At 37.8% G+C, this 26,892-nt stretch overlaps 1 protein-coding gene across 6 annotated transcripts in view; it reads left to right on the top strand.

Moving 5' to 3' along the window:
- LAMA2 (laminin subunit alpha 2) overlaps positions 1 to 26,892 on the top strand; it is a 515,150-nt gene that overhangs the window by 286,172 nt on the left and 202,086 nt on the right. For all 6 annotated transcript variants that reach the window (XM_058172079.1, XM_058172060.1, XM_058172053.1 and 3 more), the window contains exons 16-18: positions 5,511 to 5,624; positions 13,227 to 13,354; positions 17,661 to 17,747. In XM_058172079.1, coding sequence (XP_058028062.1) covers positions 5,511 to 5,624; positions 13,227 to 13,354; positions 17,661 to 17,747 — 329 coding nt within the window. The remainder of the gene's footprint in view (positions 1 to 5,510; positions 5,625 to 13,226; positions 13,355 to 17,660; positions 17,748 to 26,892) is intronic.

Raw genomic sequence — 26,892 nt, 5'->3', positions numbered from 1 at the left:
TAAGACACATCCCGTTTGAATCGGCTATTATAAAACTCTAAGAGAAAGGCGGCTTGCCAAGACACTATTGCTATTACTATGTACATTACCACCTATTAGTCTGTCAAGTTTACAGAACTGGCTCAAGCAGATATTTGATTGCCAAGAATAGTCCAGGAGCTGCCCTCCTCCCTTAAATCAAATATATAAGAACCCGTGTTGTCATATTGACTTGGCAAAAACTATCACAAGCAGTTCAACACACAGTTAGCGAAATACCTATTTACTGCATTTTATGACATAAAAGTAATTGCCTGAGCCAGGTAACTTACTCAGTTTAACAGAGATGGTCCTGACCTTCAGTAATATATTGGCCGAGTCACTCTTACATATCACATGTTGTCTGGGACCTATGGAAACGAGGGGCAAGTAATGGATGCTACCTTGGCTGCTTTTCATTCTAACCTAAGATTCTTTCGTTCCCCAGATTTTCTTAAGAATGGCTATTAAATCAGTTTTCAACACAATAGTATGTCTTGTGGGTTGCTTTTGAAATAGGTTTTTCAGTGTGCATGTTCTTAGGTACAAGCCCATAAGATTTGGAGTAAAGTCTAAATCACAGAGGGCCCATCATCAAAGTCTCTTCTCATAGGGATTCCTATATTGGAATAGACGTTTATAGAAAGGAAAGCAATATCAAGTTACATTTTATAAAGTACTTTTATTCCTTTTCTTTCCTGCTGGTATAGCAGTTCCTCAAATATTTATCTGAATAAGAGCAAACCAATCAGATTGTTTATAGACTCCTTTCTGCTGAGAGAAATATTTATACAATTTCAACCGAAACAATTTCAAGTGTTCTTGCAAACTTCAGTTATAAAACAGAAAAGCCGATGATTTTTTTCCCTGGATTGCATTATTATTATTATTATTCTCATGTGTAAGTTTTGTTTTCTGTTAAACTTTTCACTGGCAATCTTCAGCTGAGGATTCAAAACAGAAATTAAAAGATTATAAGAAAAATTATGACATCATTCTGCAACGTTGTGTGAACAATTTCAACCCTTAGAGAATCTGTAAATGTTTAGTTTCCTGAATTCTGTCCCTACCTACACAAAAAAAGATGCCAAAACAGCAAGATACTAGCTTCCAGCAGTTGTGTCTGCATGTTCAAACCCATAAAAAGGAGTCAAAATATGATAGTCAGAATTGCTGTCTGGCATTTTATTTTGAAGTGCAAGCAAAAGTCAGGGGTTTTTCTGATAACTCATACTTGAAATATGCCTGAGAGATGACCATGCGGTATGTATAATATAAGATATTGAATCACCATTGATGGGGGAGGGGGAAATCCTTCTTTTAAATGCAATATCACACATACACTAGACCAGTGTTACTTAAACTCAGCGCTTTTAAGGTGTGTGGACTTCAAATCCCAGAATTCCCCATCCAGCAAGCTGCTTGCTGGCGAATGCTGGGAATTGAAGTCCAAACACCTTAATATTGCTAAGGTTGAGAAAAAATGCACTGGAATACTGTGCAGTCATCTGACCTCCTCATTATGAGGGCTAAGAGTGTGGAAGGAACAAATACGGTATATTTGATTCCATCCTGGCTGTTCAGCTCTAGACTTTCTTGTGTTGAATAGGAAGTTCTAAACCAGCTTCTACTTACGTTCAAATGAACATAACTTTATTTATTTATTTATCATATTTGTATACCGCCCTATCTCCCTAGGGACTCAGGGCGGTTCACAGGCGAATAAAAAGGTACATATAAATACAGAATAAAATAACAGTTAAAAAGCTTATTCTATGTGGCCCAATTTTTTAAAAACAATATAAATAATAAAACCCATTAAAACCAATATAAAATTTAAAATCTAATCCAGTCCTGCGCAGATGAATAGATGTGTTTTAAGCTCGCGACGGAAGGTTCGGAGGTCCGGAAGTTGACGAAGTCCTGGGGAGTTCGTTCCAGAGGGTGGGAGCCCCACAGAAGGCCCTTCCCTGGGTGTCGCCAGGCAGCACTGCCTAGCTGGCGGCACCCTGAGAGTCCCTCTCTGTGAGGCGCACGGGTCGGTGAGAGGTATTCGGTGCAGCAGGCGGTCCCGTAAATAGCCCGGCCCTATGCCATGGGCGCTTTAAAGGTGGTTACCAAGACCTTGAAGCGCACCCGGAAGGCCACAGGCAGCCAGTGCAGTCTGCGCAGGAGAGGTGTCACATGGGAGCCACGAGGGCTCCCTCTATCACCAGCAGCCGCATTCTGAACTAACTGAAGCCTCCGGATGCCCCTCAAGGGAGCCCCATGTAGAGAGCATTGCAGTAATCCAGGCGAGGCGTCACGAGGCGTGGTGACCGTGCATAGGCATCCCGGTCTAGAAAGGCGCAACTGGCGAACCAGGCGAACCTGGTAAAAAGCTCTCCTGGAGACGGCCGTCAAATGATCTTCAAAAGACAGCCGTTCATCCAGGAGGACGCCCAAGTTGCGCACCCTCTCCATCAGGGCCAATGACTCACCCCCAACAGTCAGCCGTGGACTCAGCTGACTGTACCGGGATGCCGGCATCCACAGCCACTCTGTCTTGGAGGGATTGAGCTTGAGCCTGTTTCTCCCCATCCAGACCCGTACGGCTTCCAAACACCGGGACAGCACTTCGATAGCTTCGTTGGGGTGGCCCAGTGTGTAAAAGTACAGCTGGGTGTCATCAGCGTACAGCTGGTACCTCACACCGAAGCCACTGATGATCTCACCCAACGGCTTCATATAGATGTTGAACAGAAGGGGCGAGAGAATCGACCCCTGCGGCACCCCACAAGTGAGGCGCCTCAGGGCCGACCTCTGCCCCCCTGTCAACACCGTCTGCGACTGATCGGAGAGATAGGAGGAGAACCACCGATAAACGGTGCCTCCCACTCCTAATCCCTCCAACCGGCGCAGCAGGATACCATGGTCGATGGTATCAAAAGCCGCTGAGAGGTCTAATAGGACCAGGGCAGAGGAACAACCCCTATCCCTGGCCCTCCAGAGATCATCCACCAACGCGACCACCAACGCGACCAATGCCATCTCAGTGCTGTAACCGGGCCGGAAACCGGACTGGAACGGGTCTAGATAGACAGTTTCATTCAGAACTTTTACCTCTTTGCCATATATAGGTAGTTCTCGACTTATGTCTCACGACTGAGGCCAAAATTTCTGTTGCTAAGCGAGACATTTGTTCAATGAGTTTTGCCCCATTTTACAACCTTGGTTGTCACAGCTATTAAATAAATCACTGCAGTGGTTAAGTTAGTGACACAGTTGTTAAGTGAATCTGGTTTCCCCACTGACTTTGCCTGTCAGAAAGTTGCAAAAGGGGATCACATGACCCTGAGACACTGCAACCATCATAAATACAAGTCAGTTGCCAGGCATCTGAATTTTGATCACATGACCATGGGGATGCTACAACAGTTGTAAGTATGAAAAATGGTCATAAGTCACTTTTTTCAGTGCCGTTGTAACTTCGAACTAAACACACTGTTATAAGTCAACGGCTACTTATAGCATAACATTCATGAAAGTTCACTGCCTTCCTAACTTTTAGCCCTCTTGTAAGGACGTTGAATCCCTGAATAGGGTGCTGATATTTTGTGTATCAGGTATCACTTCTACATGCAATAGAACCGTTTAACCATGATTTATTGAATTGTCAACAAAATTGACTGAGTTTACAAAATACACCTAAAATAGTCCTAAACCACATTTTATAAACGATATGGATTCGCTCATACAACCTAATCAACCATAACCAAACCATATTATGTTTGAATGAAATGCAATTACAAAGCTACATTCCTCACAATCCCATCCCAATTTATTGGATAAATATTAACATTCTAATTACAGTGGCATGGCGGACTATATAGAACATGTTTACCTATCTTTACAGGTGGTATTAACATCCTTCCAGGAACTTATCTGTGTGAAATTATTCCATGAAAATTCTTATTCTATTAGGTCTACAAGTGAAGGGAATCTGAGCTATGCTTTCTTTTTGCTTGCTAATTTGCCTTCTTTTTTTCTTTCAACTTTAATCCAAAATAATTGCACTGATGTTTTAGCTACAGAATGCCTTTTCTCTTGCCTTTTAACCCATTTTTTCAATAATTTGTCTTCTAACTCTAACAATTTGTCTGCATATTGGTATGTCAAGCTATCTTATTTCCATTCTTTACTTCTCTGCTTTTATTTTGCCTTTTCAGCAGAAAGATCAAGCTAAGACTTCTTTTAATCTTACTCCAACCTTTTCAGTTCAGGTCAGTATCTAGACAATCATACCAGTGAGACAAGCTTCTTTGTTTGGCTTTAGCAACGCCAGCCTTTATTCTGGATCAAAACAGTTCTCAGTTGTACAGAACATCTGAACAAAGAGTGTGCTAATTTCTTGGGAGGAATAACAGGTGGAATGTCAGTCATTTTCCCTTTCTCTACCTGGCCTTTAAGCCAATACTTCAGTGGAACCATTGAATACCTGGCAATATCATCCACTGAACAACACACATGCCAGAAGAGTATGTAGACTAATATACAAGTAATCCTCAATGTACGATCATATTTTAGCCCAACATTTATGTTGCCAAGTGAGAAATTTATTAAGACTTTGCTTGTCAGAAGGTTACAAAGGGGGATCACATGATTCTGAGATATGTGAGTCAGTTGCCAAGTGTCTGAATTTTGATCATGTGATCATGGGGATGCTGCAACAGTTGTAAGTGTGAAAAATGGTCATAAGTCACTTTTTTCAGTGCTGTTGTAACTTCGAACAGTCACTAAATGAACTGTTGTAAGTTGAGGACTACCTGCACTAGACTAGGTTTTCAGGACACTTGGTTTCAAAGGCAGGAGTCCAGTCTGTGGTCTGCATAGCTGATTATTTTGCCTCTAAAAATACTAAATCAATATTGCTCAAAGATACAAATTTTGTGGTACAGCAAAATGGATTGCAAGCAGTATTTCTGGCCATGGCAACAGATGGAATGGGAAAATCAAAATAAGTACTTAAAAAGAAAGCAAACGAAGAGCACAAAGCAGAGCAGGGTGATGAGATCACAAAACATGCTCAGACATAAAGTTTAACATATTTGGAAGAAGGACAATGGGAAGAAAACCATGGTCAGTGGAAATGAAATGCCACATGTCCGTGGTGGTGCAGTGGTTAGAATGCAGTACTGCCAGCTACTTCTGCTGATTGCCGGCTGCCAGCAGTTTGGTAGTTCAATTCTCACCAGCTCAAGTGAGAATCCTTCTGAGGTCAGTAAAATGAGGACCCAAACCTTTGTGGCCAATATGCTGACTCTGTAAACTGCTTAGAGAGGGCTGTAAAACACTGTGAAGCAGTATGTAAGTCCAAGTGCTATTGCTATATATTAAGGGGATGAATTATCTTATCAAGTGTCTTCTGCTTGCATATGTTAGTGGCACCTTGCAATTTTTTCCTTTAACATTCTTTACTGTATTTTTTTTTAATGCTTCATTTTTTTTTCTAGTCATGCTGGCCAGGACACAGACGAGTTAACGGCACTATCGTTGGTGGAATCTGTAGACCGTGCACTTGTTTTGGTCATGCAGAGTCCTGTGATGATATCACAGGAGAATGTCTGGTAAGTGCTGATTGAGAGCTCAGGATAATGTTGCAATTGAATTAACAATCTGAGAGATGCTAAGTAAAAAAAAAAAGTGTTCAGCCAAGTCCAACTCTAGGGGGCAGTGCTCATCTCTGTTTCCTAGCTAAGGGAGCCAGCATTGTCTGAAGTTTCTTCCATGGTCGTGTGACCTGCATCACTGCATGCCAGGGCACATGGAACACTGATACTTTCACACTGAAGTGGTACCTATTTATCTACTTGCATTTGCATGCTTTCGAACTGTTAGGTTGGCAGGAACAGAAGTTCGCCCCATTATGCAGTACTTGGGTCTCAAACTGACAACCTTCTGGTGGCAGCCCAGGATCTTAGCCCCTGTTAGAGATGCTGACTACTTAAAGAAAAAAATAGCTGTGATTTGATAGGCAGGATCTTTATTAATGGACTGCTTCTGAAGTTAAAGAATCTCTTGGTCGTATGATAAAATACCTAATGAGCATAAGGGTGAGCAAGAAAACTTTTAATATTTATCTGACAGCAATAGTCCTTATCCAAAATAGCAAAGAGGATACTTTAGAAAAGCTTCTGGTGTACAGTACAATGTTCTAATCTGTGTTGTGAGATTTACTTAACATATAGAATAGTGCAGCACATTATTAGTAACTGCTATTGTAATACATCATGCAGGTATAATTGTAATTCTCAGTAAATATCATAAAAATTCTTACAAAAGAAAATGATTGAAAAGGAAACATAGCTTAGGCTACATGGAAAAGTGCCTTTTCTTGATTGAATGCATAAATCTTACAGCTGCCTACTAATTCAGAATTAAATGCATTTATGAGTCAGAATAATAATACTCAGAGTGCCAGTGTTTCCAGCCTGCTCGCTAGCTTATTTTGACTGTGTAAATTACGCTGAATAGACTGTTTTGATTAACTCAAGGGCATTTTAGTTTTATATTGTCTGACATGGCATGAAGCTTGAAACAACATTTCTCATTTCATTAGTCTTGCAGAAATTCAATTTGAGCCACTGCCAGTTGAATGGGATATCATATTCCAGATTCCCTCTAGTATTTGAAGCAACTCGCATTGTTCTTCTCAAGGAAAAATTTCAAGGAAAAAGCTAAATAAAAATGCAGTGGGTTTACAATACAAGCTGGCATTTGAAATACCATTGTCCTTCCTGTTTTCTCTCTGTATGAAAGGTCTACGTATTCTGCAGTTTAAACTATTTAAATTGCTGGGTTTTTGAAAATGTACCTTCAAGAATGAATGCCTGAAATAATTCACATATTAATTTTATATTTAATATAGAAATATCTACAGGACAAACTATAAACTATTAAAACGATTTTTAAACTCTTAAATTTCCCTGCACAACTCATTAGTGTAATGTAACAAATATTAATTTTTCTAAATTGAGGTTTAGCTTTGGACAGAGCTAAAATGTGCAAGGCTAAAATACCTGGAATCTGCTTTCCCAAATGGAGTACAATCCAAAACCTTTTTTTTCCCCAGTTGCTTGTGTGTCGGTGGGAGGATAGAAGAGTTTATTTGGCCATTGTTTAATTCGATCATTAGTTTTCTGTACTGATGTTACCAACAAATAAATTTAATGTGGGACAACTAGGCAGGAAAAGACTGGAACCAGGAACATACAGCATCTTCAGCACTATATCTGTCTGCAGTGTCATATTTATCTGCAGTCTTACAATGCTTCTCTGTCCTCTTTTCTGTAGTGTTCAAACACATCCTCTATCAGAGAAAATCACACACTGTCTAAACCTTGAAAAACCATTTCTGTTGGCTGTAAGTTTAGTAGGATTGGTTGGTGCCCAGACAGGCTATTAAATGCTGCAATTCAATTTGGATCATAAGACTTTTGAAGTGAAAGAAGGGAGACTGAGAAAGGTAAAAAGACACACCACATCAAAGTGATTTTTTCCCCCTAACTAAGTCATATTGCGCCTTTTGGACTTCTCATTACTATTCATCATGTTTTTCAGTAATACAACAGATAATTTAAGCAGCTAATTTACTGATACCTCTTTTGAATCTTCCTTCGCTTTGAAATATAGTTAAAAAGAAACTGAAATATGTTTCTTTGACAGTTTGATTCATAATAAGATCTCAGATCAAGATGAAGTCTATATGAAAAAGCCTATCTCCCATATGCATGTTGGAATAACTTGCAAGGTCTTTGATCCCAACAGACTGTTGCATACTGCAGAACTATACATCCATGGTGTCGTTGTAATGTACATGTTGACTTCTTCCATAGCTAGCACAAGCTATAAGCTGTGTGGTTATATAGGCAGATTCTGCCTTGGGCATGCAAAGCCATTCATGGACCTTAGTTCTTGGAAAGTCTTTTTGTTTTCATTTTGTGTGTTTGTTTTAATTCATTTCTGATTACACTGCTTGTATGCTGCTCTTTCCTGAACCTCGGAGCAGTTAACAATATCAATTTAAGATCATCCCAAATATATCTGTCTAGAAGCCGCACTGCATATCAGACATAAGTACAATCGAGAGAGTCCAGAGATATTTTACGAGAAGAGTCCTCCACTCCTCTATAAATAAAAGGAGTAATAAAATACCTTATGCCACCAGACTCCAAATTTTGGGCTTAGACAATTTAGGACTACCCTGACTTCAGTCTGACCTAAGCATAGTACATAAAATTATCTACCACAATGTCGTACCTGTCAATGACTACTTCAGCTTCAACCACAACAATACAAGAGCAAATAATAGATACAAACTCAAGGTAAACCACTCCAAATTCGATTGCAAAAAATATGACTTCAGTAAAAAGTGGTCAATGCCTGGAATGCACTACCTGACTGTAATTTCTTCCCCAAACCTCCAAAACTTTAAGCTTAAACTGTCTACTGTTGACCTCACCCCATTCCTAAGAGGTCTGTAAGGGCCGTGCATAAGTGCACCTGCGTGCCTACCATCCCTGTCCTAATATTCCTTTTTACTTGCTCTTTTCATCTATTCAAATTATGTTTATACCTGTTATCTTATATACGATTGACAAAATAAATAAATTAAATTAAATAAATATAAAAAGTCATAGAAAAGATGCAAACCAAAAGATAGAAATGCCATGTACCCACCAAACCACATTCATTTTTGACACACCCTGCCGTGCAAAATGGAGCAAAATAGAACAGCATTTTTCTGGAACCTGAGAGGAATGAAGCTGAACAAATCTCTTCCAGAAAACTGAAAACACCAACTTCTGAGGCCGTGTGAGGTGGCAATCTCATCAGCACAAGATCTTCAGGGAATTGACTTCTTTGATCCCGTTGGACAGGCAAGATTATAGAGGAGGAGATCTTCCTTTCAATAATCAGAGCAATTTAGGGTCTTAAAGGTATCAACATAGAGAAGCAGCCCCCAACATTTTGGGTACTGGGACCAGTTCTGTGGAGAGAGTATTTCCACAGACAGGAAGGGGCATGGTTTCGTGTGCTGCCTGCATCCCACAAATAGGGCTTCACTTGTTTGCACAGCCTGGTTTCTGGCATGCTGCAGACCGGTGCCAGGCCAGGGTTGGGGACCCCTGACATAAAGAGTTGCCACGTTCATATATCCAACTTTTTGTGAGTCAACAAGGGTCCTTGTGGTTGTGGCAGGATGCTCTTTGATGGTTTAACTGGTCTTTTCACACATTATGGAAGGTTGGACTATATAGTTTTTGTAGATCCTTCCAACTCTACAATTTTATGATTCTATAAATTAGGCTGAAATGTTCCTTCTCACTCACTTTTCTAGCGACTGTGGGCATCCACTAGTTCTTGCTTTTGTCAAACTGACAAAATAAAGTGCTATAGTACAAGTTCCACCCCATTCATATGTTCCTACAATGTCATGATATGCATAAAAGAGGGATTGCATTGCTTTTGTTACTCCTCCCCAATAGCATTAGCACTTAGACTTTTATACCTCTTCATAGTGATTTACAGCCCTCTCTAAGTGGTTTACAGAGTCAGCGTATTGCCCCAACAATCTGGGTCCTCATTTTACTGAAGGATGGAAGGCTGAGTCAACCTTGAGTTGGTGAGAATTGAACTGCCAAGCTGTAGGCAGCCTGCAGTCACCAGAATTAGCTGCAGTACTGCATTCTAACCATTGCGGCATCACGGCTCTTGATGCTAGTAAGTTATGCTAGTTTAGTATTATATTAGTATTAGTATTATAATGTCATCTAGAAAAACTTTTTCGTTTGCTTTATTTCTGGTGAGATAATTCATCGATGTTTCATTTTAAAAAATAGGGAGTCATCATTGTTCATTTTAGATTTTGGAGATTCTTGCCTTACCCAAAAGCGTACAAAAGGTCTAACTTCAATGTCCTCTCATAGTTCATCCTAAAACTAAAAATGCAGATCTCGTTTCTTGGCATTCTTTTCTTCCTATCTCTTGTTTTGCTTAATTTATAGTCTCACCTACTTTTTTTTCCTCCAGATGGCTTAATAATGAATAATTATTAATCTCCCTAAGCAGAATTGTATATATTACTATTTTTTTAAACAGTTTTGGTTCTTGTTTGGTTCTTGCTCTTCTTTTTCTTGTCTTTTCCGCCAGTAAATGCAACAGCTGGCATATGAATTGACTAACTGTGGATTTGCCAGCTTCATTGGAAGTCATGTAATTCTGATGAATTTAATATTTAAAGGATTTGAATTTTGTATTTGTTTTATACTGTTGTTTGTTGCCCTGAGTGGTAATTAGCATTGCTCTTTCTTGTTTTGTTTTGAATTTACAGGTAATTCTCGACTTATGACTTACACGTGGGGCCAGGAAATTCATCATTAAGTAGTGTAATCATTAAGTTAGGCATCACATGGCCTTTTATTCTGTGGTCATAAAGCAAGTCCTCACATGATAGCCATTTGCAAACCTCTCTGCTGGTTTACTGACTTTGGTTGCCATAAACCATCTGGGAAGGTCACAAAAGATCATGTTGTTGCAGGCCATTGCAATCAATATAAATGCATGCCGGTTGCATTTATGCCTAAATAGCAATCACATGACTGTTGGAATGCATACAACCATGCCATAAGCATAAGGATCTGTCATGTCACTATTTTCAGCATTGGCATTACTTCAAACGTTCGCTGAATAAATAGCTGTAAGTTAAGGACTACCTGTGATGATGTTTTTAATCAAATGTGCGCCCACATCGAGTCATTTCAATTAAACTGAAAAGGTGAAATAATCAACCAATCAATGGCAGTATTCTCTTTGTTGCCTGTTAATTGTTGCCCGGGATTTTTACGGTCTAGATCTGTAACAGCATTATAACAAATTGAAACATCAGCTACCTTTTCCTTGCAGCTTTATGTTACCTTTCATTTTTCTTCTCACAACAGCAACCCTCTTATTGTAAACTGACAGATGGTGAGTAAGTCATCTAATGAGCCATATGGTTAAATATGGACATGAGGCTCCTTAGTTACAGTCCAGAATATGGAACTTTGGAACAATAGAATAATGAAACAATATAGCTGTCATTTTCTTTTTTTCATATTTCTTAAGTTCAATGAGTTAAAGCTATACGAAGACAGGGGAATCCAGTGATTAGAGCAGTGGTGAAATCTGGCTGGATCTATCCAGCTCATGCGAACTGGTAGCACTGGCAGTGGGAGGCTCCACCCACCCACCGGGACATCATTACGTCCCATTTTTGACCCTCTGCGCATGCGCAGAAGAGGCGCATGCGCTCATATTCCCAAACTGGTAGCGAAGGTAAGTACATTTCACCGCTGATTCAGAGCCATGGTAAGCGTGGAATATACCATGGCCAAAATGGAGGAAGGGGTTGAAATGCTCTTCAATAGTATCTCAATAGTATCTTCAACTGCAAGTAGGAAAACTAAAAGAAGTGAAGAAAAGATTTATCTTTCTTCCTAAATCCAATATTTGTTTGGTTTCTTACTTCCTATTTATAACGATATTCTGGTAATAATCTATCTTTTAGGTTATGAACAACCATTGCCTTCCTTCTTTACTTCCTCCATTCTTCTATGAAAGGACTCAAGACATTAATGCAGTCAATTATATGAAATGACTTCATATTATATGAAATTTCATTAATGCAGTCAATGAAATTATAATAATATGAATAATATACCGAATTTAAAATCTATCTCAAGGCAAACTTGTTATTGTTAAAATTGAAATACCTTGTAAAATGCAATGGTCTTAAGTGCCACCTTAATGGCAAAAAAAGTTAGGGGCACCAGGTACATATATTAGGAGGCAAATGTTACAAAATATCATTTCAGACATTTCGGTGGTCTTCAATATTATGTACCATGGTATCCTTCTGGACCATCTGTGAGGTTCTAGGATTTGAGGGATAGAGTTTCAGTGATTCTATTCTTTCCTGAATGACTAGTTCTAATTAAAGTACATACTCCAATACAGGGTGCCTTTCAGACAGGCTTTAAACCATTTTTCTTTCTTCAGTTCATTTTGGATCTACTCTGAAAGTTTAGCATTTGACTATTTATTTGAATTCTGTCAAGATCTCTTAGGATAAGCCCATGGTTTCTGTTGAGGACATGAAGGCACATACAGATTCAGTGCATGGTGATTGAAGACCACAACCTATTTCTTGGTCTGGTCTAGTGAAAAGAAGGACTAGCGGTAACATGATAACACTGTTCCAATATTTGAGGTACTGCTACAAAGACGACAGGGTCAACCTATTTTCCAAAGCAGCAGAAGACAACATAAGAAACAATAGACAGAACTAATCAAGGAGAGGAGCAACCTAGATCTAAGGATAAATTTCCTAATAGTGGGAACAATTAACCAGGAATGGCTTGCCTTCTGAAGTTATGGGTGCTCCATCACTGGATGCTTTTAAGAAGATACTGGACAGTCGCTTGCCTCAAATGCTATAGGATCTCTTCCTTGAATAGTGGGTTGGACCTGAAGACCTCCAAGGTCTCTTCCAGTTCTGTTATCTGTTATCAACATTCTGGTATCTGTTAAGTCTCCAGAATCAATACCTGTCCTGCTATGAGATACAGGAGTTTAGGAGTTTATTACTGGGCAGTGTGGCAGTCAGTAAAATAAGAAAATAAGCCAATACCCTGGTACCTAATCCCTACTGAATGTTGTATACTTGCTATTAATTAGCATAATTATTGAAATATATCCTGAGCCAGGTTATTCATGAATTAGAATTCATCAAGACAATGAAAAGTATAGTTAACTATTGAGGCAGGGAGAAGGGAGGGATCTAACAGATGCCACTTCAATTTTCTATATGGAAGATGATGGTTATAATATTAGGCTAGAGAAACTCAATACAGTTGAAGTCAGCCATCTAATTTACAAGGTGATCTTGAGTCATATATTGGTTTTCCGACTATCATGGTTTATAAAGTTGTTACAAGAATGTGAAATAGGCTGGGAATAGGCTATAAGATGGGATAGGCAGTGAGTACAAAGTTTGAAGTCTTTGATGGAAACAAAGAATAAATTTGAGCCCTAAGGGATTCCATACCATGCTAGGTTACTTTTAAAACCTAGTACTCTATGATGTACTGAAAAAGGATGTTTTGTGTCTTCTTCCTCTGTCTGTTTAGAACTGCAAGCACAACACAGGTGGTCGATATTGTGATAGATGTCTTCCTGGTTTCTATGGAGATGCTACTAAAGGGAAAGCTGATGATTGCCAGCTGTGTGCCTGCCCACTGAGTATATCTTCAAACAAGTAAGCTGCAAATTCAGTCAGTAAAAGTATTATCAAATTGTTCCTTGAAGTATTCCTTCATCAGTTATAGTAGTCCATGAGAGAGAGAGAAAAGGATTAGCATCAATGTGCAACGAAAAAATCACCAGTTCTCTTATTTCAGTTCTGGGTAAAGCAATAAACATCACCCCAAAGCAGGGGTCTCCAACCTTGGTCCCTCTAAGACAGGGGTGTCCAAACTTGGCCCTTTGAAGAATGGTGGACTTCAACTCCCAGAATTCCCCAGCCAACATGAGCTATAAACATAAGCAAGTTGCTTGCTGGGGAATTCTGGGAGTTGAAGTCCACCACTCTTCAAGGGGCCAAGTTTGGACATCCCTGCTCTAAGACTTGTGGACTTCAACTCCCAGAGTTCATCAGCCAGCTTTGCTGGCTGACGGACTCTGGAAGTTGAAGTCCACAAGTCTTAAAGAGACCAAGGTTGGAGACCCCTGCCCCAAAGTACCTTTTCATTACAATCACACAATGCTTTATTTTATATTCCACCATTTTCACAATGTTAGGTTGAAAGGGGAAAGGAAAACACCACTGTAATAGATCTATTATGATTCCCAAAGTTCAGTTTGGTAGAAAGATCTATTGCTTCAGAAATTTTCTATAGTTCTCAGTGGAACATTTGGCAAACTGGGGTTAAATCTACAGAGTTCACACTGGAATAGGAGTAGCTAATTTCTTGGATCTTGTAAAGTAGAAGAAGTCTTGCTAATGACTAATATAATAATATATAATAACTAATATAATAATGCTAATAACTAGCTGAATGACCCTTCTTATGACTGAGCTTTTATATATTTTATTATAATATGCTTTTATAATAAAAACACATGGTCCAGAAAGAAACCATAATTTCCTCTTGGAAGGCTCAAAAATTTGACAGAGAGACAAGCAAAGCTTCTAATTTTTAGACAATATACAGTAGGGCTGTACAAGCTTGAAAAATAATTAGGAAGGAGTTATACCAGCATATTTTCCCTATTTGTTTAAACTGTCCAACTTTTTGCAGACTGCCATGTAAGCCTGAAAAAAGATGCTGCTATTTTAAGAAGTTGACTTATTAAAGTTAATAAAATTCTTAAAGCACCCACCATTTTTCACCTGCTCAAGAACCTTGAAAATTACAGGTTCCTTTATTGAGAGGCCGTGCTTATACAAGGTCCAAGCAATTTCTTTCAGATTCTCAATATGCACCAGTATGTTAACATGGGGATTTGTTAACATGGAGATTTCAAATTGTCAGGCACTATTCACTATAGACAGCTATATGGCCTTAACAAAGCTGATGTCTATTTGCAGTGCTTTGTGACTCTATGTATTTTATCTGACCATGCCAAAGCAAAGCCAGAGAGGAACTAGCAGCAGGCCTCACATGCATGTGAGGCAGTGGTGGGTTTCAAAAATTTTTACTACCAGTTCTGTGTGTGTGGCTTGGTGGGCGTGGCATGGCTTGGTGGGCATGGCTTGGTGGGTGTGGCTGGAGAAGAATACTGTAAAATCTCCATTCCCACCCCACTCCAGGGGAAGTTTACTGCAAAATCCCCATTTCCTCCTGATCAGCTGGGACTCAGGAGGCAGACAATAGATGGGGGCGGGGCCAGTCAGAATTTTTACTACCGGTTCTCCGAACTACTCAAAATTTCCGCTACCGGTTCTCCAGAACTGGTCAGAACCTGCTGAAACCCACCTCTGATGTGAGGATGGATTTGACAACAATGGAGATGGATGGAATTAGACTCTGATGTAGTGGTGAAATTCAGCCAGTTCTATCTGGCTCGGGCGAACCTATAGCGCCGGCAGCGGGAGGCTCCGCCCACCCTCCCAGCCATTATCACTTCCCATTTTTGATCCTCTGTGCATGCGTGGAAGAGGCGTGTGCACTCACATTTGCGAACCGGGTAGTGAAGGTAAGTAAATTTGACTCCTGTTTTGATGTATATATGGCCATGTGTATTCTCAACTGTTCATTTCCGAGCCTTATTAATTGTATGCCTGGGGTACATATGGAAATTAAGTTGGAAAAAATAATGTTCTTTGTCTTTCTGGACTCTCCCTTTGGAATATACAGTATCTAAAACATCTGAGGTTATTATACTTGCTATATTTACATAAACAGCATACTTTCTGAGGATCTACTCAGGTCATGCTGGTTGATTAAGTTCAGAATTCAAATACCTGGCAAATAAAAGAAATGACATGGATTTCAGAAATGCTTCTTTTCTACTAATCTTCACCTCTGTGTTGTGCTTCTCCTCACATAAATGGAACTATTTCTTTCTTTTCTCCTTCCCAGAAACTCTCACAATTGTTTTTGATAAAACAGAATTATCATCTGGGGGGGGCAGGCAAATGAGCTTATAAGTGTGATGTGCATTTTGGGGTCCATAAGATTATGATGTCAAAATTTAGTTGCAAATCACCATTTTCAGTGGTGTGATTTTTTCCCCACACATTTTTGTTTTTAAGCATCCTACATTTGATCCAGGAAGTCTCATGTGCTTATTCTTTGCAAGCAAGCAAACAAGAACCAATTTGTCCCAATGACCAAAAAGAAAAGCTGGGTTTTTTTCTGCTACTCTGCCAGTGGTGACTTAATTCACACAACCCAGGTTGTAGTTGGAATGCCCACAAAAATATTACTTTCTTCAGACTTAAAACACCCTTTTATATAACCCACCTGGACTTTGATTACTGGAAAATAAGTTCCATTAAATTTAATGACATTTCCCAAATAAATACACGTTTGTTTTCTGCTGCCAGTCAGAAACTTTAGACTTCAGCAGAAAACACAATAATTAAAACTGCAGCTTGTATGGTTTCTTTTAATAACGGTTACCTGTCCATTCATAAGACTTGTTAAAAAATCTCACTTAGGTCTTATAATGTTGCAGGTGTTAATTGTTAGCAGAAAAAAGACTGTTGCACCGCTATAACCACATTAAACTAAGCTTTATCCTAAGGCTGCAAACCTACTGCTGAGTTGTTTGGAAATTTTAACATCTATGTAGTGCAAACAAATCTCAAAGTAAAATAAAAGGAAGAATAATTGAAGACTGATCTCTTTAAAATAGTAGAGTGACAGATACCCTGTTGTTTCAAACTGCTTGTATCTTTCAGTGTGCCAGCAGATTACCACATTCCAGTGTGTCAATCAGATAGGGGAGGAAAAGAAATATAGAGGAAAAAGGAACTAGAAGGTAGAGTTCCACAGCTAGGGTAAAATGCCTTCAGAGATAATGAACTTATTATGGTATATATGTGTAAATGTCTGGGTTCCCCAAAAGAAGCAACTTTGCTGCTGCTATAATATTTGTAAAAAAAAAAGAGAGAGAGAGAAACATTAAATAAATCAATATAAAGCTCCATTTGTGATATATGCAACTTTTTGAAACTTCAGGCTAGAAGTGTTGGGAAAAACTGCTATTATGGTGAGAATGATTAATGGACTTTGCAATCTGTTTCTGTTACTTGGGGGGAAAGTCCCTTTGAATTCAGCATGATTTATTTTTTTGCTTTATGGATAGTAAGTAATTGGTACAGAAGGCCCTTTCGCAAAATGAGAAAGATTGTGATCGTTGGCTAGTCCCATATCCTCATTCTTCCCCCCGAAATCTGCTCCAGAGACTTAGAAGATTATTCAAAATAGCACAGAAGGTTGCAGTCAGAAAACTACATTCTCCCATTCTAAGAACATCTTCTGCCAACAGAAAGTCAACAAGTGGATATTGCCTTGAGGCAAGCTTATAGTAAGATGTTAGATGCTAGTTATTTAGTCAGTTGATCTATGCAATTACATGCTGTTAGATAAAGTCCTTTAAAAAGCAGCATGATTCTCAACTTACTTTTCTCTTCAGTGCAGGAGTGTGTTTTATCTGTTTATGTAAGCTGGGATTATTGAACATCCCCGTCAATTGTCCTTCAGCTGCAGTGAACTTTCACTTGGGAATCTAATGTTGCCAGGCCCTTGGGGGCTCAGACAAACAGCTGTACATTCCTGCTTTTTAAAATGGAGTAGAGTCTCATTGATAGACCAAAGGCCCATAACAACATGTCATTTGGATGCTGCCACCCGTTTGAGCTATATCCAGTGTCGGCAGAAATAGCTCCACTGGCTGGAGCCAAACCCTAAGCCCTGTGTGTGAGACCAGACAGACTTTCCCCTTGCTCTGTTTTGAAAGCAGCGTTCTCAGAAAACAACAGTAGTTATGCTGCTAACAAATTTCTTTCTGTGCTTTTTCCCTAACCTGGTTCTTGCTCTCCACCACCAACAAAGTTTTAGCCCCACGTGCCATTTGGACCAAACTCACGGATTTATTTGTGATGGATGTCCCCCTGGGTATGCTGGCTTACGCTGTGAAAGGTAAGAAAGTTTTGCATGCTTTTTCATTTAATTTAATTATTTTTCGCATCTAAGAATGCTCCATTCTTTTTTTTTAAAAAAAAAAGCCTAATGTTTTCTCATATTAATGTATCCGTCTTTAAAGACCTACGTATAGTAGTACCCCATAATGGCAATAGAGTATTACTGGCATGCAGGAATCCTATTTTAATGACAAAATTTTTTCAGCTGCTTTATGAGCCAACAGGTATAATGTCCCAGATAAACATGAAGTATTACATCAAAAAAACAGTTTTCTCTCTCTCTCTCTCTCTCTTTTTGTTGATTTTGCTGGGTTTTGAGAATAGTTTAATTGTTGTTATACTGCCTTCCAAATTTGTTTGGAATACCAAGAGTGTATTTAATCAATTATTCAGTGAGTCGCCATTTCATCTTCTCAGAATGAGCCAAACAATACAAGTGAGAAAGAAACGAGATTTAGTTATCTTAATTATTTTTAATTGTGTGTTTACGAACTTATTAGCTTTGGATTTTTTAAAACGTTTATTCAGTATCTGAAAACAGGAATATTGACACCGTCTCAACGTTAGAAATATTTCACAAGTGTTCTCCCACCCACCTGCCGCTTTCTGGATGATAAAAATGAATGACTTCCCAAGTGAGTGAACAAGGACAAATGTAGATCTTTGGCAGTCAATGATGAAAACTGTACATCTTCACTTTGTTCTCTTTTTTTTTTTTTTGCTCTTTCCTTGAAATGGGTTGAGTTAAATGTTTTTAAAATTGTGACAATTAAAAGTCAACAAAAGACGGGCATGATTCAAAGGGGGAGCATGAATTGGAGACAGTTTCCTCTTTATGGTTTTCTGTCCCATATTTTAAAATCCCGCATTTTTGTTGTCATGCTCTGTTGAGTCATAGCTGATTCCTGGTGACTCTGAATGAATGGTCTCCAAGATACTCTGTCTCTCAGCTCATTATGCAATTCTTGCAGGACTGCAGGTGTATTTTTGGAGCTTCCAGCACTCCATCTATTCTGGCTCTGCAAGCTCCCTGGAGACCCAATGGGGAGAGGAGTACCACATTAGAGGTGGCTACTGGACTGATAGCAAACCCCATCTCTCCCCTGCACTCCTGGCTTCCCTCCACCCATTTTTAATCTCATATTATTATATCTTCATTGTTTATGCCATTGTATATCTTTATTGTTTCATTACTTTGGTGCTATTATGTTTACTCTTCATTTCTCTGTTTTTATTGTTGTAAGCCACCCAGGGAAGTCCTTCAGCAAGATGGGCAGCAAGTAAATTGAACAAGTAAAAAATAAATGTTCACTTTATGTCTTTTAGATGCTTCTTCTCTTTTCACTACTTTACCCAGTATTGTAACATCATATTTTTCATAGATACATCAGCCCACTTGATATTTCCCTAGTTTTAGTTTCAAGATACTTGCTTCCCATGAACATTCTGTCTTGATGTCTTCTAGTGCTGAAGTTTGGTTCTGTCGGTTGCCCAAGGAATGTGAAGCAGCTTTTTCCAGCACCATATATGAAAGGAGCTAATCTTCTTCTTGCTATTGTGCAGAGTCCATCCATGTGTCTGTATTTTATAACATGATTATCATTGAATTGGCTAGCCTAACTTTTCTTTGATTGAAATGTCTCCATCTTTCAAGAATTTGTCTAGGTCCTTCAATACTTTTTTGACCATTGTTGTTCTTTTCTCAATCTTTTTTTACATATTCATCCTCTTCATCAATTATGGAGCCTAGATAATTATAACTGACAACTACTTCTTTCATCATTTACTGTTGATGTAATGTTCTTGTTGATGAAATTTTAGTTTTCTTGATGTTGAGTGAAAGCCCTGTCTTTAATCTCTTGTTTTACTAGAGTGTGCTTGTTCTTAGGTCTTCTGTAGTTTCTGCAGCCAACATAGTATCCACACATCTTTTGTCTATACTCTCTACCAATTTCAATCCCAGGTTTTAGTTTTTCCATCCTTGCAATTTATATCATGTATTCAGATGTATAGATTGAACAGGTATAGTGATAGAATACAGCTCTCTTTTTGATGGTAAATCTTTTCTGATGGTAAATCTTTTTGGTTACTAAATATGGCTTCCTAATTATTGCAGAAATTTCATATCTGAAGAACCAAAAGCTGAGATATGCCTTTGTTTTGAAAGGCTTCCTAAATCTTGAATTATCAACACAATCAAAAGATTTAAAGTAGTCTGTCAAACCAAAGCAGTGTTCTTTTTAATACTCTGTTACTATTTCAATCAACCATCTAATATTAGCTATAAGTTCTCATGTTCTCCTGTTATTTCTGACACCTGCTTGTTCTATTGCACTTTTCTCTCCATATACGGCTTTAAACTCTTGTGCAGAATTTCCAAAAGAATCTTATTAGAATGTGCTATTAGGACTATGGTCTTATAATTGGAATATATCACTTTACGTCTATTAGCCATTAACCTACTTGAAGAGCTATATGGCATTTATAAAAAGTTATGCTGTCCCACAGAGTTCACCATATCCTGCTGACACTACTTCTCATGCTCTGTAACTGCTTATTGGTTAATATATCCCGCTTATTGGTTAATATATCCCGCTTATATTAAGATTAACCTTCATACCTGCAAATCATTCCATTATCTAACTCTGATGGCACTCCCTGGTTTCTCAAGCAAAGGCATAAGGAAAGTCCCATATAATTAACTTAAAACTTCATTCTCTTTAGCATTTTTGCTCAATCTTGTTTCTTCAAGCTTGTGTTTCTTGAATTAATTCTTTTAAAGAAATATTGTTTTGCTTCATTAATTTTCAGATTTCTACTTCTTGTTGTCTCACAGACTCTGTTTTTTGCTGCAAATTATTCAAGTTCTGAATCAAAAACAAGGCATAGCTTCACAAATATACATATAAATTTTCTGCTACATCATAAGTATAACATCACAAACATTCTGTATACTTTATGCATCAACCTATTCAATAGCCATTACCCATCTTGCCCTACTCTTTCCTCAGTGCTGGACTATTTGCCAAGCATTTGGTTCATTCTCATAATATTTTATTTACATCATATATCATTCTAATTACACTGGCCAATCAACTTTCAGAAAAATGTTCCATAATTCAAACCTATTCACTTTATCATATACTTTTTCTAAATCGACAAGCATAAAGTAATCTACACAACCCCTGCCTGGCTAAAGCTACCTTTTTCAAGTTTCAATGTCTTCTCATTGCATTCTCTCATCATTGTCTTCTCTCATTCTTTTGATTAAAATGATGTCAAAAATTTCCTAAGCATATTTAGCAAACTAATTTCCCTGTCAATCTCCATTCTTTCTTCCTACCTTTCCTTTTGTATAACAGAACAATGACAGGTTCTTCTGAATGTCAGATAGAAATGCACGCATCAAACATTAAACATATTGTGCAACCACTTCTTAAGCAAACCACATTGATATTTTAACACTTATACCATCTATGTCTGCAACTTTACTGTTTTCCAAGATCATCACAGCATTTATGACTTCGAGGGCATCGGTTGTTTTTTTCTTTGACATTAACATTTGTAAAACTTGTTTCAGGTCTTCAACTTATTGTCATCATTCTCATGCATTTTTTTTAAAAAAAATACTCCTTCCAGCATTGTGTAATTTCAATTTCATCATAAATTCTTTCTTCACATTTATTTTCAATTCTCATCACTGTAGTAAAATCTTCTTGTTTTGACCTTAGTCTTAGTTCCAAATAAGTTTCCAAATTCCTATCAAAATTGTTTTACATCTTTTCTCTTTTAATTATTCTTTGCTATAGTTCTTTGCAATTATCTTTTTATCTCTATATAAATTATGCACCATCTTTTATTATTTCTTGCAACAATCGTACTCTTATGTGCATTGTTTTCTCATCCAAAGTCTTTTTCATTCTGCCCTGTATTCTTTTTCATACTTCTCATCACTGTAATTCCAAAGTTCCTATAAAACTGGCTTATAAAGAGAAAGATCAGGACATGCATCCACTCATCTCCTTCCACTTATGACTGTACGACTGTAATTTTGTTGCTTGTATTCTTATGATTTATATTGATGTTTCCTGATTCCTTATTTGTACCCTATGGCTATCATTAAGTGTTGTACCTTAGAATTGTTGATGAACATATCTTTTCTTTTATGTACACTGAGAGCGTATGCACCAAGACAAATTCCTTGTGTGTCCAATCACACTTGGCCAATAAAAAATTCTATTCTATTCTATTCATAGAATCTCTATAAATATTAAAATGGTAAATAACTATTTTTTTTAAAGGACATAAAAATGGATCTACTAGGATAGTTTTTCTTAACCTTGGCAGCCTTAAGATGCTTGGACTTCAACTTCCAGAATTCCCCAGTCATCATAAGGAGCTGAAGTCCATGCATCTTAAAGCTGCCAGGGTTGAGAAATATTGCACTAGAATCAGAGGTGGGTTTCAGCAGGTTCTGACCAGTTCTGGAAAACCGGTAGCGGAAATTTTGAGTAGTTCAGAGAACCGGTAGTAAAAATTCTGACTGGCCCCACCCCCATCTATTCTCTGCCTCCCAAGTCCCAGCTGATTGGGAGGAAATGGGGATTTTGCAGTATCCTTCCTCTGCCCACCAAGCCACACCCACAGAACCGTAGTAAAAAATTTGAAACCCACCACTGACTAGAATATCTGCTTCAGTATGTGACATTTGAGGAACTGGAATTCATATAAAGACGTATAAACAAATATAGAATGTTCCTTCAGTCTAACACTAAGGAGGAAAATTTTAGAAAGTATATTCAATTAGCCATATGCTACCCTTCATTAACAGGAAACCTGGGAGTTGAATCAAAAGATTCAGCATTTACAGAATGTCTATATTGTGCTATATTTGGCCTAATCCATCTGCCACAAGAAGGACTTACATATTTATTCACTTATCACTGTTACTGTCACTTCTGAATGCTATTTCTGTCTCTCTTTCTTCTCTGCTGGCCTCCTCTCAAACCTGAGAGACGTGAAGCTAATAAATGTAAGAAACAAATCAGCTGAAAAGTACTTACTTATAAGTTGGGCAATGTGGAGGTCACTGCAATTTCCATCTGCAAGTACCATCCATCGAAAACAAGAAACGGCTCTGCTTTTTTTTTAATGGTTACAAATTGCATAAAAATGCTCAAGGCACTTGCATTTGTGTGTATTTAGAAAGCCTTCTATAGAAGCTATTAAATGAGAGTGAGTAATCACTTCAGAATTTGCATGGAATCTCTTCGTGTTTTAGCATGCCAGTGCTCCTCTGTCATGTGTAGCTATTAAACTAACTAATTTAGAAATTATCATGAAGTGTTCTTCATTAATTTTGCCTTGGAACCACAATGATTCCTCTTCAGTGCTTGAACTGACTTTATGAGTGTTACTTTTTCAAGTGCTTTTTTTCCCCCTTGCCAAATCCTTATACATTACCGGGCTACATTTATATGTGTTTATCTGGAGTGACAATTGCCCATTTCTTCTTCTGCTGCTGCTTCATCTTTTCTTGTCTTTACCCTTTTAAAAAAGGGCCATTATTTCATATTTCAGATGTCCTTTTATGTTTTGTAACTCTTTCCTCGCTGTATCCTAAGTTGATATCATTTCTCCTTTGGTAAATGGGGAACGTTTCTGCCTTTGTTGCCATCCTTTTCTCTTAACAGACTCCTTATTACTTTCATGTTTATACCCTAAGGCCTGAGATATTCTCTCTCTCTCTCTTTGGGTTTCTATCTAACACTGGGCCCTATCTAACAAAATGAAATTCAATGTAGAGAAAAGTAAAGTCTTACACTTAGGTAAGAAAAACCAAAAGCACACATATAAACTGGGGGAAACCAGGCTTAATAGCAGTGACTATGAGAGGGATCTCGGAGTCTTAGTGGACAATCAGCTAAATATGAGCCAGCAGTGTGCAGCAGCAGCTAAAAAAGCCAATGCAACCCTAAGCTTCATTAGAGGGATGCAATGCAGCTAAGCTGCATAACAGAGGGATGCAATCAAGTGAGGTACTAATACCACTCTATAAAGCCCTAGTAAGACCATACCTAGAGTACTGCATCTAGTTTTGGTCACCACACTATAAAAAAGATGTTGAGACTCTAGAAAAAGTGCAGAGGAGAGCAACCAGGATGATTAGGGGACTGGAGACTAAAACATATGAAGAACAGGAACTGGGCATGGCTAGTCTAGTGAAGAGAAGGACCAGGGGAGACATGATAGCAGTGTTCCAATATTTGAGGGACTGCCACAGAGAGGAGGGGGTCAGGCTGTTTTCCAAAGCACCTGAAGGCCAGACAAGGAATAATAGATGGAAACTGACCAAGGAGAGATTCAACCTAGAAATGAGGAAGAACTTTCTGACAGAACAATCAACCAATGGAAAAGCTTGCCTTCAGAAGTTGTGGGAGCTTCATCACTTGAGACTTTCAAGAAGAGATTTGACTGCCATTTGTCAGAAATGGTATAGGGTCTCCTGCTTGAGCAGGGGATTGGACTAGATGACCTATAAGGTCCCTTCCAACTCTGTTAATCTGTTAAAATCTGTTTCTCTTTTTCCCTCCTTTCTTCTTCTCCCCATCCTTTTGCTCTAATTCAGTTCTCATGTCTCATCAAGAACATCTGAGGTGTTGTTTAGTTGAGCTGGAGATAAATGGGCCAACACATGTTCAGCAAAGGTTGAGACTTTTTAATTTAGAAGCTCTCAAAAATAACTGGCAGGAATTTATTTCAGGGAAGAACCAGAAACCACTGACATGATTTCATTTTAATGTAAGGAAAACAAGAAACTTTCAGAAATTTCTAAAGCAGGAAAAGTTAGCAGAAAATGGAGAAAAACATGGAAGTGATTGTGGTACAGGTGGTCCTTGACTTAAGACCATAATTGAGGCCAGAATTATGTTGTTTAATTGTGTCAGTCATTAAGCAGGTAATAATGTGACCAACCCAATTTTATGAAATTATTTTTGTGGCAGTCAAAGCAAATGTTATAGTTCTTAAGTGAAACTGTTGTTCACAATGGGTGCTTTTTTTTTTACTAGAAAATGGAAACGAACACCAGTTTCTGGCAAAAAAAATACGTCCTGTAAATCATAGCCATACAACCGCAGGACACTGCAAATGGCTGTAAATGCAGGCTAGTTGCTGAGTGCTCAAAATGCAGTCATGTGATCACTGGGGGGAAAGATTTCAGAACTTCAAATCCAGATCATAAGTATCTTAGAGGGTACTTGGGCAGGTGTCCATTGAAACTTCAGATGGTCACCAAGTGACCAGTGATTAAGCAAAAACTACCTGTAAATTGCAAACAAAACATTGTTGTGGACCCTTTATAAAAATTTTAAAAAATCTTTGCAGTGGGTCTATCTTTACACTTTGAAATTATTATCCCCTATTTTCCAAAGCATTGGAGAAGAATCAATGGATGGAAACTAATTAAGGAGAGCAGCAACCTAGAACTAAGGAGAAACTTCCTAACAATGAGAGCAATTAACTAGTGGAACATTTTTGTCTTCAGAAGTTGTGGGTGCTTCATCATTGGAGGCTTTTAAGAAAAGACTGTCGAAATGGTATATGGCCTCCTACTTGAGCAGAATTTGGACTTGAAAATCTCCAAGGTCTCTTCAACTCTATTATTCTGTACTCTATATTCCCTTTTCACCTAGATTTGAGTAAAACCACTCTGACTCAAAGCTGCTTTGTGAAGTAATAAAACTTTCTCGTTTCTAAGAGTGAAGCAGGCATTTTGTTTCTCTCTGATCTTTACACGAGCAATCTCAGAGGCCTTTTCTGGTATTTACAAAATCTAGAAGAGCCTTCTAAAGGAGTCTAAAAGTAAAACAAATGCAAAGAACTTCCTTGAGGGAAACTGAGTTGCAACTTGCATCACCTTTTAGTGCCTGACAGGTCCACATCCAAGGATCCTTGCTTAAGTTTATTTTCTATAGCTTTTCTTAAACTACGGCGTTCAAAAAAGCAAGCACAGTTGGATCTTGCTGCCCTTTAGAAATGACTAGTGTTCCATTATTTCAGAAATCATCATATGCAACTCAATAATTTCCTTTCATTCATGTGGAATAATTATTATTTCCCAAATATCCTTTCTAAATAGATTAACTGGATTCTTTGTGAATTAATACTGAGTGATTTAACTTAAAAGTCACAACATGAACTTTAGAAAGGGAATGACTTTATAGTTTTCAGAGGAAACATGTACTTTCTACTAGATTAGGATTACTCTTGATGTAACCAATGCTAAAAACCTAGAAAAATATGAACAATGTCTTTTAATAACTATATCTACATTCCCCTTCTAAATTCCTGTGTTTTTTCTCTCCTCATAAGCATCCTGATAACAGTACCCTATTTTTCCTGCTAATATCATATACTTCATTTTCTACATGAATTTCTTTTCCATGAATGTTGGCATAGTAGATGAAAAGGAAAATAAAATGTTAACAATTAAACCATATATAAACAAATAACATCATTACAATCACATCTCCAACATTTAAATTATGATTTTAACTTTCTTCTTTTATTATATTCAAAAAAAAATTGATTTATTTTGGATATAAGTTGGAGATCTAATTTTAGTAATGTTATTTGATTAATTAAGAGTGAGAGATATAATTGGAATTTTATTGTTAAGAAAAGTAACTGGTTAAGGATTTAGAAAATGCTTATTAATTTAAATGCTGGAATTATATATGTCGAGATTGTTTAGAAAATGTTTAGAATACAATGTTGGGAATATGGGAATGAACTGGAGTTAAATGTTAGATTTAAACAAATTAAAAGGATGATGTTTATTTGATGGATATACAAATATGGACTATAAGGTATATTTTCTAATTGACTTTTGATCGCCAAATACATTTTAGAAAGCAAACATGGATTATATTGAAGAATAACTTTTGATGGAGTAATATTGGAAGTTGGAATACCGCTTATTGTTGAAGAATGGACAGTAAAATTTATGAACTTAGTTGGCAACGTGGAAATATCATATTTGAAGGACTGCTTATGCAAGATATATATAGGAATAGAGAAGATAGACTGATATTTAAAAATTGGACTGAAAGACTAAAAAGTTAAATAGTTTATGAATGGAA

Source organism: Ahaetulla prasina, chromosome 1 (assembly GCF_028640845.1).
Source record: "Ahaetulla prasina isolate Xishuangbanna chromosome 1, ASM2864084v1, whole genome shotgun sequence".
NCBI lineage: Eukaryota > Metazoa > Chordata > Lepidosauria > Squamata > Colubridae > Ahaetulla > Ahaetulla prasina.
Note: the sequence above shows the minus strand (reverse complement) of the source record. Positions and strands in the feature narration are given on the sequence as shown.